The sequence below is a fragment of the Xenopus laevis genome, chromosome 2L (genome assembly GCF_017654675.1).
Source record: "Xenopus laevis strain J_2021 chromosome 2L, Xenopus_laevis_v10.1, whole genome shotgun sequence".
NCBI lineage: Eukaryota > Metazoa > Chordata > Amphibia > Anura > Pipidae > Xenopus > Xenopus laevis.
Genome location: NC_054373.1, coordinates 56496755 through 56510113, shown reverse-complemented (window position 1 = coordinate 56510113; position 13359 = coordinate 56496755). Strand labels below are relative to the sequence as shown.

At 42.7% G+C, this 13359-nt stretch overlaps 1 protein-coding gene across 4 annotated transcripts; it reads left to right on the top strand.

Moving 5' to 3' along the window:
* The first annotated feature begins 3479 nt into the window (after window positions 1-3479).
* LOC108708069 (serine/arginine-rich splicing factor 3) lies at window positions 3480-11664 on the top strand. 4 transcript variants are annotated; one of them, XM_018246358.2, is made up of 6 exons: window positions 3480-3635; window positions 6516-6723; window positions 7107-7241; window positions 9170-9208; window positions 9403-9489; window positions 10850-11664. In XM_018246358.2, exons 2-6 carry the CDS (start codon window positions 6518-6520, stop codon window positions 10875-10877), a joined length of 495 nt encoding a protein of 164 aa, XP_018101847.1. In that variant the 5' UTR covers window positions 3480-3635; window positions 6516-6517; the 3' UTR covers window positions 10878-11664. The 4 variants fall into 4 exon arrangements, with proteins under 4 accessions (XP_018101847.1, XP_041437831.1, XP_041437832.1 ...); XM_018246357.2 differs by lacking the exon at window positions 3480-3635 and adding an exon at window positions 3720-3856; XM_041581897.1 differs by lacking the exons at window positions 3480-3635; window positions 9170-9208 and adding an exon at window positions 3709-3856.
* The last annotated feature ends 1695 nt before the right edge of the window (window positions 11665-13359 follow it).

Sequence of the window (13359 nt, the reverse complement as noted above, 5' to 3'; positions counted from 1 at the left end):
GATTGCATGTTAACATCACGAAGGGGCGTGCCCCTGAAAACGTTGTGCATCTTATGACACAATAAACACTTAGGGGTTTACCCCACATTGCAATTGTTCCTGTGTGCCGATTCCTCCTTTCTTTGCTTTACATTGAAGATGTATAAGGGACATAGAGGGAGTTTAGGTGACATAGATCGAGTTTATGTGACATAGAAGGTGTGTATGTGGCATAGAGGGTGTGTATGTGCCATCATGGGTGTATAAGTGACATAGAGGGTGTGTATGTGACATAGAGGGTGTATCCCCCAATGCAGGTCCCCATATCCCCCAATGCAGGGCCCCTGATCCACCACTGCAGGGCCCCTGATCCTCCAATACATGCATCCATACACTTGCAGAGGGGCCTGGCAACCAGGGAGGTTTTGAAATAAATGATGAGGAATTTATAAGGGCTGTGTTTAACTTGGCTCATACAGTTCCCTGGGGTGGACATTTGGGTAGAGATAAAACCTTAGACCGTTGCATACCCAGGCTGTAAGTTAACCAGCCAAAAAGATCTAAAACATGCCCCTTTAATACTTTTGGGATAGGGATATTACAAATTTACCGGCAGCTACATTGCCTGTAAATTTGTAATACCGGCCCCGGCCTTGGCGGGTGTTTTACCGGCTAGGCCGGTAAAATACTAGCCGGGTGGCAAACCTAGTTGCACTGGGAGGTAGCGGCCATGTCGTACATTGCATAATGTGCTTCTGATGTCAAGCGCATAATGAGCAAATCACGGCATTTGCTTGTCATGCTACATGTACTGAAGTGAGAGTTATCAGCCACTGCTTAACCAATCAGCAAGAAGGAGCTTATGTGACCTCTATGAAAGAAGTTTTCCAGCCAAAAAGATCTTGCTCCATAAGCGTACGCGTGGTGTCACTATGCACGGGCGCAAGTCTATTTAAGCCGTCCGCCGCCTACAGTCCGAAGATTGAGGACACGGCTGGAGGAGGACATGTTGCCTGGAAGACCCTCCTGGTGGAAGAAGCAGACGCCAGCACAAGAGAACATCACAGGTAAGTGCCACTGACCACCAATGCGGCCCCTGAACCACCAATGCGGCCCCTGAACCACCAATGCGGGCCCCTGAACCCCCAATGCGGGCCCCTGAACCCCCAATGTGGGCCCCTGATCCCCATTCGGCCCCTAGTCCCCATACGGGCCTCTGAACCACCAATGTATGACACCTAATGCCCATGCAGGCCACTGATCACCAATGAGGGCCCCTGAACCACCAATGAGGGCCCCTGAACCACCAATGAGGGCCCCTGCACCACCATGCAGGCCCCTGATGCCCCTGCAAGCCCCTGATTCCCCTGCAAGTCCCTGATTCCCCTGCAGGCCCCTGATTCCCCTGCAGGCCCCTGATTCCCCAATGCAGGCCCCTGAATCCCCATGCAGGGCCCCATATCCCCCAATGCAGGCCCCTGATCCCCATGCAGGGCCCCATATCCCCCAATGCAGGCCTCTGATCCCCATGCAGGGCCCCATATCCCCCAATGCAGGCCTCTGATCCCCATGCAGGGCCCCATATCCCCCAATGCGGCCCCCTGATCCCCATGCAGGGTCCCATATCCCCCAATGCAGGGCCCCATATCCCCAATGCAGGGCCCCAGATCCCCCAATGCAGGGCCCCAGATCCCCCAATGCAGGGCCCCATATCCCCCAATGCAGGGCCCCAGATCCCCCAATGCAGGGCCCCAGATCCCCCAATGCAGGGCCCAATATCCCCAATGCAGGGCCCCAGATCCCCCAATGCAGGGCCCCATATCCCCCAATGCAGGGCCCCATATCCTCCAATGCAGGGCCCCACATCCCCCAATGCAGGGCCCCAGATCCCCCAATGCAGGGCCCCTGATCCACCAATGCAGGGCCCCTGATCCACCAATACATGGCCCCTGACTTGCAGAGGGGCCTGGCCACCAGTGTTTTTTTTTTTGTGACTCCTGGCTGCCAATGTAGCTCTGGCATCCCCTTTATTGATGTGGTGTCAGGCTTAATAACCCTTTTGCCAAAATGATTTTATTTACTGTTTGTGCTTGTGTCCATGTGACATTTGTACTGGTGGGGGCCTGGTTAAGGTGGGGCGTGGTTAGGGGCGTGATTAGGGTAGGTGTCGAGAGGGGGGCCTAGAAAATTTTGTTGTGTGGGGCCCCGTGATTTCTGATGGCGGCCCTGGCCACATGGGTCATATCTGTTGCTTTTGAATCTAACCTGCATGCTGAGGATCAATTACAAACTCACTGAACAGATATGTACCATGTGGCCCCCCTTCAAGTCCCTGACTAACTCAGAGTTATAGAGGTGAAAAGCAGGAAGTAGTGTTCTGGCTATTATGTTATACATCCAGTCACTCCAGCCTTTATACATTACAGTTTTGGCTAACTAACTATATTAGAAACAATTTTTATTTTGCACAGCCTATCTATTTACACAGTTTTTATTTTCACACTGAACTGTTCCTTTAAAATGACGCGGGTTGTTTAGGTGACATAGAGGGTGTATAAGTGACAGAGATGGTGTTTAGGTGACATAGAGGGTGTATAGGTGACATAGAGGGTGTTTAAGCGACACAAATAAATGATGAGGAATTTATAAGGGCTGTGTTTAACTTGGCTCATACAGTTCCCTGGGGTGGACATTTAGGTAGAGATAAAACCTTAGACCGTTGCATACCCAGTTAACCAGCCAAAAAGATCCAAAACATGCCCCTTTAATACTTTTGGGCCAGGTGGCAAACCTAGTTGCACTGGGAGGTAGCGGCCATGTCGTACATTGCATAATGTGCTTCTGATGTCAAGCGCATAATGAGCAAATTACGGCATTCGCTTGTCATGCTACTCGTACTGAAGTGAGTTATCAGCCACTGCTTAACCAATCAGCAAGAAGGACCTTATGTGACCTCTGTGAAGGAGGTTTTCGAGCCAAAAAGATCTTGCTCCATAAGGGAAGAAGGGAAAGCATGGACCCTGCACAGAAATATTCAGAGCCAGCCTGCAATTTTTTCTCCTCCTCTTCTGAGTGTTCCTGCTGATCTGTTAGCTAGGGTTTTCACATGTACAACCTCTTCCAGTATAAGGAACCCCATAGTTAAGAGTGCAGGGAGTTATTTAACCCTTCCCATACTGTAAGGCCAGGGACCTCCTTCCTACTGGGTTTCTTACACATAGCACTTAAGCTTGATGTCCTTATGTAAGCTCTGTGTGGAGTCAGTGCTTATTTATTGTAACTATTATGTGACTCGTCCTCCCTGTGTGCACTATTTATTTTACTTTCATGCAGTACTTCACAAATAAAAACATAAAGAAATAAATTGCCATCACACTGATCTTTCCCCACACCCACGTCACCACACCACACTGCCGGAAGCCGCAATGCACAACAGCACAGTAAGGTAGCTTTAAGGCGTGTCTTCTATACCATTGATTCTTTTCGAATGGACGTGGGGGAGGGGGTGGTGCCGTGACGTAACTATTGGGTAACACGAGGTGGTTCCGCCCCGCAGCACAAGAGCCATTTTGTGAAAGAAGAAGAGCAGGAGAGGTGGCTCTGTTGGAGACCGAAATTCTCGACTCTGTATCAAGTCTCCATCCTCTCCAGTATTGGTAAGGGAGATAACGGTGGGGAGATACTACATTAGTAGAACGGGAGGTTTTGGGGTGAATTGTACAATGGATTGGTGATACAAGGAAGCGGTGTGAGTTGATTATAGGAAACAACGGAAGGGCCGCCATTTTGTTTTCCTTTATTGCGAGCGTGAAAGGGTGAAATATGGATAGTGTTTGCGTATCTCACGCTGGCGGGCAGATGGACAGCATATCTGGCAGTAAGGATCATTGGCTTCAATCGTCTTATTTGTATAGTCAGTATTCCCACTGAGCTTAATGGATACTGTAACCGTGGTTTGTGCATGAAATGACGAGTTAGTGGCAGGGCTAATATCGCCTAAGCCTCTCCAGCTTTTCAGTTCATAGTGTAAAGCTCGTACAAAGGGGGGTATGATTCACGATTTATACTAATCTTTCCGTATACACGGCTGCCTTTATAAACCTTGCCTTCTTACCCGATGAGAACATTATTTTCCACTCAGCTATGTACATGGGTGGTGTAACTAACCTTAAAAACCAAGCCTGGTAAAGAGTTAATGAGTAATTAATAAACGAGTCTGATTTTCTTTATGTCCCACCTTTGCTCAGAATGAGGCCACAGGTTATGTGAAAACAACTGAGCATTAGTAATTCACCCAAGGATATCTGGGAGAGAATTATTTTTCCATTTCATTCCAACGGAATCCCCCAGGCTTGTTTCCAGGGGCAACAGAGCAGATAACCGTGTCCCTCAGATGTGAGCCTTAAGGTGGCCATAGACGCAAAGATCCGCTCGTTTGGCGACACCGCCAAACGAGCCGATATTTCCCCGATATGCCACTAACGGCAGGGCTATATCGGGGGTAATCTGAACGTTCGGCCCTATGGCCGAACGATGAGAGCGCAATGGGCTCCGACGGGATCGGTCGGGACAAGATCAAACCTGTCGGATTGACCAAACGACTGATCTCCGCCGGACGAAAAATGTCGGGACTCTCCACACACGGTCCGAAAATCGCACGGATCCTCGATTCGTACGATAGGATCTTTGCGTCTATGGCCAGCTTTAAAGGGGTTGTTCACCTTCCAAACACTTTTTATTTTAATTCAGTTGTTTTTAGATTGTTCTCCAAAAATAGTCTCTCTTTTTCAATTACTTTCCATTATTTATTTTTTTTACAGTTTTTCCGAAATCTAAGTTTAAAGTTGAATGTTACTGACCGCTCAGTAATTCAGGCGCAGACTCTAAACTGTTACAATTTTGCAACATTTAGTTGATACATTTCTCAGCAGCATCTCTGGAGTATTAGCAACTGTTATATCAATTCTAACAGCTGCCTGTAATGAAACCCAGAGATTCTGCTCAGCAGGGAAGAAATGTATCAACTAAATGGATCCATTTAGAACAGTTTACAGGGTCGGTGACCCCCCCCCCCTCCCAAGGCTGCTTCAGAAGGTGAAAAGGCACTGGACACTTCTATATTGGAAAAACGGTCATCCACAGAAAATAGAAAGTCATTGGAAAAAGTCATTATTTCTGGTGAACGATCTGAAAACAACTAGTGAACCACCCCTTTAAGGTGTCCATACAAGTAACAATTAGAACCTTTCCTTTGAAGATTGTTCATTTTCACTACAAATGTAAAGAGCTGATTTGTTACACATGCAGGTAGAACTTCTACCTCTATCTGACGATGCAGCAGTAACCCTGGCTGATGTTTGGGCTCCTTCAAAGGCAACTGATGGCTTTCCACCTTGGCTGATCGATGATACAACCAATATCCAAGTCTTCTGACTATATCAGTCGCTTTGTCTCCCACCATACACACACAGAATATTGTGGCCACCTTTATGCTGACCCCCTCTCTTCTCGGCATCTGGGCCACCATCAGGAGTGCAACCCCACAGTCCGGGAACCAGTGCCATTAACATTGTATTATCTATTTAATATGCCAATTGCAGGCATTTTGCAAGGAAAGCTTAATGCTGTGCCATTGCTCTTTTACATCCTTATCCAAATTTAGAAACAATGAGTTCTGCCTTTGTTGACTAGGCACTTTAGTGTTTGATTTCGCTCAGCCCTCTAAATCCCATCCACATTTCCTAGGGAAAATGACACCAGCAAGTTGGTCCAAAGTCGAAAGCTCACTATCTGAAATATCTTTTGTTTTACACAAATACCTAGTTTCATTGAATGAAAGGAAAACATGATAGTCTATATATGTTCACAGAAATGAGTTCTTCACCAGGACCAGTAACAGCATCATTTGATTTTTTAATTTATTTCATTTGTTTGTTTTAAGCACCTACAAGTGTTTATATGAGGTCTTCATTCTATAGTCCAGTTGAGGCATTAGACCTCTGGTATATATTGTATAAGATCTAAACACATTGCATTGAACACCGATTATCTTCTGTGCAAACCTGTGTTTTTGCCCATTATGACTTTAATGGCTGCCCCATTGCTACACAGCAGTTTATTTATATAAACTTTAGTAATGGTTCTGATTAGGGTTGCCACCTGGCCAGTATTTTACCGGGGGGATAAGGGCACCCTCTGTACCCCATTGCCTCCGGGGAACAGCCCCTACGGTAACACGTAGAACCGGTTACTGCATATCCTGTATCGCTAGGAATGGTACTGAAGATGGCGGTGCTTGGACAAGTAACCCAGGACAGTACCTTTTTAAGCAAGCAGTTTTATTGACTGGAGGGTACCTAACATAATACGCTGGCGCCACCAGTGAATTCTGTTTTCCTTGTCCTTTAAAGCAAAAACAGTTTTTAAATGATAGGTTGATGTGTATAATTATGTTCTGTCATGGCACTTGAAAGAGAAGCACTACAGCAACACTTTTCTTTAAAGAAAATAACATGCCATTTTTTTTTTCTTTACAGCTATGCATCGTGACTCCTGTCCCTTGGACTGTAAAGTCTATGTTGGGAATCTTGGAAACAATGGCAACAAGACAGAATTAGAAAGAGCGTTCGGCTATTATGGACCTCTGCGCAGTGTGTGGGTTGCACGGAATCCTCCAGGGTTTGCTTTTGTAGAATTTGAAGATCCCCGTGATGCAGCAGATGCTGTTAGAGAGCTGGATGGAAGGTAACAAGCTTGGGGAGAAACTGTGGTTGTCACACTATGAGATATGTCTGCATTTTGCTAGGACCTTGTTGGCTATGAAAAATACAAGTTCAGGTAGAAAGGTACATTTTGTTTGGCTTTGGCTACCCTTTGCTTCCACTTGTCCTAGTTAGTGTCTCAAAGTAAAAAGTGTAACAGATATTTTAATATTAGTCAATTTGATAACATTATTTGACAGGTCACTAATTAGGATATTAATGATCTGTTTTCTGTAAGAACACATAGTTCCTCTAACTGGTCTTGCATGAGATTTTAATATCCTTATAGGCAAAATGAAGTGCAGTGATTCTGATATAACTGGCTTTGCATACGGTTGTTTGACTTCATGTCAAATCCTTTTTAAGGACGCTTTGTGGGTGCCGAGTTAGGGTTGAATTATCCAATGGTGAGAAAAGAAGCAGAAACAGAGGACCTCCTCCTTCATGGAACAGACGGCCCCGAGATGACTATCGAAGAAAAAGTTCACCACCAAGACGCAGGTATGTCATGCATGTCAGCAAATTTTATAATTGTTTAATGAAGCTAGGATTACATAGTGCAGCAGTCATTTATCACAGTTGCATAGCTTGTTTTCCTTCCTCCCATCTTTGCCTTTACAGAACCCATATTTATTTTCCAAAGCAACCTACATGCAATAATCTGTTAATTTGATGTTGCACAACACTAGTTTCATTTATCTCCACACCCAACTGGAGGGGAATTATTTGTAGTTTTTATATTTGCTTATTTTAGCTTATATTATGTTTTAACTATTGTGATTTGGAAAATTCTTCTCCTAGTAACCATGTGTATCCAATTAAATTGGTTAGGGTTTTAGTATTTTTCCCCACCATGTCTGCAAATGGTGTCTGGGCCAATTATTGATGAATATATTTCAGTTGTCTAATCCACATTAGGTGCATGACGCTAGCACATGACCTATAAGGCCATTTGTTGTGCATAATTTTGTGAACAGAGTGGATGTGCTCGGAAAACCCAGTTTATGAACTTGCACTTTTGTAGTTTGCTTTACTGTTGAACATCTTTCAAACTCAATATGTAACTGCACTTTGCGTGGATAAACCTTGCCCAAAAAGGAAAGGCTGTTTTTGATTTGTTAGTACAGTTGGCCCAGAATCAAGGGCTCTAGAACTCCCATTTCTATCATCAAGGAAGCTGTTAGAAAATAGATGCTTGTACTGATGGCTTGTTTTTATTTATTTTGTTTTGTTTTCATGTGTCTATTTTTGTGCTTTTGGTCCATCTAATAAAAATGAAACCCGTTACAGAGTCACCATCATGTCTCTTCTCACCACCCTCTGGGTCTACATTAGCCAGTCAACTAGTCCTTTCAGCGTCATGTGACCAGCGCGCCCCATTCAGCTTGGCTGGTGTCGTATCACATGACCCAGGCATGGCCAGTCATCAGGTTGCACCGCCCTTTGGTTCCCGAGCATGCTGTCCACTCAGCCTTCCTCCTCTCCAACCTTAACCAAAACTCGGCAGCAGCCCTCCTTCAGCGCCCACACATTCCCGCCACTCTGCTCGGCTGTTAACTTTGTCAAAATGTCTTCACAACAACTGCAGCGCCAGCCTTCGGCTAACCAAAAAAAGCAGGAAAAATCCACAACATCCCCCTTCGCAAACCATCTAAATTCAACGCAACTTCTGGCAAAAACTTTTCAACAAATTCTACTTGGCCATCTGTCCGGCATCCTCACCATTTCTAGCTTGTTGAAACCCCAAAACTAGTAAGTTTTTTCCTGCTTATACAGAGTTTACTGCTGGTTTAAACTGACTTGGCAGCTTTTTATAAAAGGTCATCTTTGTTGATCAATCAAAGGCTGGCTGTGCATAAACAAAAAAGGTAACTTAACGCTGTTGGACCTATGAAAATGTTTAAGGGTGATAGAGGAATCTTTTAGTTTGAGCCATATTTAGGAGCTGTATAAATGAGCAGCTGTACACTGTTCAAATTTGTCTTTGTAAGACATTGATCTATCATCTTTAAATGTTAACATTTTCTTTGTTTAAATATACTAACCCAATCTCTGAATTTGACATAAGTTTATAAGTTAAGACTGGTAAAAAGGTAATAATAACTGTCTGCAATGGCAAATAGGTGTACACAACAAAGATTTCTTGAAGCCAGTCTGGGTTCACAAGTGGTGCTTAAGGGTTACTGCAATTAAATACACTTTTTACAGACTATTGAATAGGGACACTAGGCCAAGTGCATTCCTGCTTGGGGGCATTCCATCATGAGAGCCATTTTTCTCTTCTCCCCAATCCTAGTCGCTAGTCGTGTGTAAGTGTATCATATAGGTACACATTGAATGGGTGCCACAGAGCAGAAATGTGGATGTTCCCTTAATGGAGATATTTTGATTAAATCTGAAATTAGTTTTTTTACTTTTTCTGGTTTTAGGTCACCCAGAAAGAGGAGCTTTTCTCGTAGCCGTAGCAGGTAAGATCACACAGTAAATGTAGCCACCTACAAAGGTTATTGTTAATTCTGTTTTTGGCATGTGAAGGAAACACTTAGTAGACTAATATCTGGTTCCTGTTGGTGACTGCACTTCCCATTGTCTCCTTGCAGAGAATGCCCTGAGCAGAACTAAACTTGAATTGTGTTTAGTGACTTTATTTTTTTTTTTCAAGGTCTCTTTCTAGAGATCGGAGGAGAGAAAGATCATTGTCCAGAGAAAGGAACCATAAGCCATCTCGCTCTTTCTCTCGATCAAGAAGGTATGTTAAGGAAGTGTTCATTATTTTCAGAGATAAGATACTGCTTTAAAACGGTGTAGTGTTTGTGCAAGTTCTCTAGATAGAACAAATTTTGACCCCCTCACTGACCTGTGGGAAATAAAATTTCTCTAGTTGGCCCTCCTGTCAAACGTGTGGGTTAATGTCAATCTCATCTCTGGAGGCAGGACAGAATGAGTCTTGACCCCTCCCCTAGTATATAAGGTCTGTCTCTGCCTTCCCATGCAAGTTCTTTGTCCTGCCTAGGAGGTGTAGGACAGGAAAGTTGCACTGAATTCCAGACTTAGGATTTGGAGGCATGCAGTCCTGTCTCCCAGCATGTGTGTTTTCCCTTTTTACTAAATATTCTGTAATGATTTACCACATAAATGTAGTTATTTGGAGAACCAAATGTCAAATTAAAGTTTTGCTTTCTGTTCTAAAACTGAACTGAAATCTCTTAGAATACTGCCATGACCTTTTAGGTGGGCACTACTTAAAGGGGATGTAAAGTCAAAAAAATAAAATCCCATTTTTACTTTCTTTAATGAAAAAGAAACCTTTCTCCAAAATACTTTAATAAATAATGACTGACTATGCAGTGAAATTCCCCATTCGTTTTACTTTCTCTGACTGCTGTGGATAGGAAACACAGTCCCTAACTGTTCTGCAGGGCAATGACAATACTTTTCATACAGCAGGGCCCACCTCACTTCCCAGAACTCAAGCAGCTTTGTTTGTTTCCCTGTAGAGCAGCCAGCGAACGTGTAGAGATTTGTACCTGCAGACCCAGTGCAGTCTATATTTATGCTGTATCGGCTTTTACAGCAGAAATAATTTGACTTGTGCTGTTTAACCTCCCAACTAAAGCCCAGACCACACTGAGCATGTGCATGGTCTTTTTCTGCAGAGAACACCGAAGCCCTATTTTAGATGGCACACATACAGTAATTATTTCCTGGGTCAAATAAGCCTAAAAAGGTACTGGCTTAATGAATTCACCTTTTACCCTGGACAATACTGAGTTACCAGTGATGAGCTAAGACACACATTTAGTCTGCAGAGACTTACGACCACATTATAATGCTTTCACTTGTTCTATAGGCAGCGTTCCTTGTGAACGTTTAGGGGCATTTCATTGACATTCCATTTAGGAAAAAAGTGAAAAATTCTTTGCTTCCTCTTATATGTTTTGCTGTCATGTACTATTAAGGAACTGGTCTTGGCATGCTTTAGATTTGCATGTTACCCTTGGTTATTCATACTATAGTCTGTCGGCAATGTGTATTTGAATTCCTAATCAGTAAATATCTGCATCTTTATGTATGTTAAATATTTTTACTGACATCCTGTTTTCTTTTAGTCGTTCTAGGTCCAATGAGCGGAAGTGAAGCAGCTACCTTCAGCCGTGTACAGACAAATGCATTGAAAAGGGTTTTCTGTTTTTGAAATGTCCTACATGTTTTAAGATTATTTTTTTTTTTATTTGCTTTGTACTGTAACTTGTAACAAGTGATGAGAAATGTGATTCTGTACATGGTTCTAAGCAGATACAGTCAAATAATAAACCAGTTAACTTTATACTGTTAGATAAAGAACTTATTTTTTTTTTTTCCAACCACCCCACTAATTTTCCTCGGGAAATATACAAACATGGCACTTGCATAGGACTGAATGAAAATATCCATCCATCACCATATGAAGGATGGACCATGTACACCAAAATGTTGCCCTCTATTACTTAAAATGAGACAAATGTGAATTCCTCTAAGTGTTTTCAGATACTGTTCCCAACAGGGGATCCTTAGATGGGCTGTCTCAGTATTTTTATTGTAACCATGTGATCCAGCTTCTATTCAGTTTTTCAAAGCTTCAGATGCAAGTTGCCCTGGTCATGTTATTTAATTGTGCAGATTTCACTGCTCCACTACATTTTCCCCTCATTACGCTGTAAACAGCACTGCTTTACCATTTGTAGAAATCCTTTTTTTTTTTTTTTTTTTATAAAAACGTTTTAGTGCACCTTACATGTGTCTTGATGTTCTTGTGTAGAGTCTTGCAGTATACAGCAATTATGTAAAGTTGTAAATGTGTGGCTGTTGCAATTGTTCTCAGATCTTTTAAACCATGTGACTTCTGGATTCTTTTTTTCTTTGGGATTAAAGTTTTTGGTTAAAACATCAGTGTACTTCATTTTCTTAAAATATTTTTTTTCTTTTGATGCATGTACGTGTATTTTAATACATGCTTGTTATCTATCTACTCCATGTCTACCAATATTTAAAGGGGAGCAAAAGTCTGATTAATTCCATGGTACCCTCCAGAGCTGCCCTCCCCCATCAACTGCACCACTAGGGAGTTGTATATGGTTATAAAAAGCAGTGGGGCTGGTGTGCAGCTTTTCATGCCACTTCAAATCGTCTTCTGCAAACGCCAACCTATAATGTGCAGTAGAAGGTTTAATTGCACAAGCTCCTGTCAGGAAAGTATGTATGACATTACAGTTTATAGAATGTGCATGCAAGTCATAATTTCCTTAAACAGCATGAAGGGTAACCCTAACAAGTATCATATACTGCATATTACTTCCATTCACGTGAATGAGATGGGTCAGTGTCCCTGACTCTCAATGGGAACTCCTGATGCGATGGAGTTACATATTGGTGGTGGAATGTTGATTTTTGTAGGGTGCACCACATTAATACATGATTGATTACCCAAACATTATTTTGCATAATGAAAGAAAATTAAATTTTAAGTAACTTTCCAATATCCATTCATAAAACATTTTCAGCGGTTTGTTATTTGTAGATGTACGCTATATTTTGAACCTCCAATGCACTTGGTATTATAAGGAGAGTAATGTGTTCTGTTAAACTATACTTAAAATTCTGTCCATAACAAACTGCATTTGGAACTATAGTTTCTGGTGACAATCAAAATGCCTTTAGTCTGGCTAAAGCAGCAGAATGGGAAGTGCCACAGGTTGCCTGGAAAACCACTATTAGACCCCATCAGGTCAGTCTAATTTGCTTGGGTGGGAAATTGCACCAGTACACTTGCCTATAGCAGCCAATCAGACATATTTTCTGATTTACTACTAGTATAATTCCTAATGGCAATTGCACCAGAGCAGTTTAGCACACATACCTTAGTAAATCCTTTTAAATACAGGTATGGGGCCCATTATCTGGAAACCCGTTTTCAAGACACCTCCAAATTACAGAAAGGACATTTTCTATATACTCCCATTTTATCCAATTTTTTAAAAAAAGATTTCCTTTTTCTCTGTAAAAAAAAACAGTACTTTGTACTTGATCCCAACTAAGAGAGAATTCATTGGTATTGGAAGCAAAACCAGCCTATTGGGCTTATTTAATGTTTACATAATTTTCTAGTGGACGTAAGGTATGAAGATCCAAATTACAGAAAGATCTGTTGTCCAGAAAACACCAGGTTGCGAGCATTTTTAATAATTGATCCTATACCTGCTATAGATATATAATCGTGTCTGGTTCAAAGGAAACGTATGCGCTGCTGTCCTTTCAAGTAAGCTGAAATGGACAGTAATAGCAAAGTTTCCCTTATTCTACTTTATTAGTTCTCACTGGGGGAATCCTTGAAATGCATTCTTTGGGAGCATCTCTGGCACCTCTGCTCTGCAGAATACCTCCACAAAATTGTATCATCACAATTAGGGCAGAGACACATTGTCGATTCGGGGAGATTAGTTGCAGAACTGCCTTCTCGCCGGCAGGATGGCCCTCGGAGTGATTTGTTTTCCGAAGCCGTCCGAAGTTTCCTTGTAAGTGCCATCCCACTGGCGATTTTCATTCTAGCCGGCGAGAAGGAAGTTCAGAGAGATAAGTACCC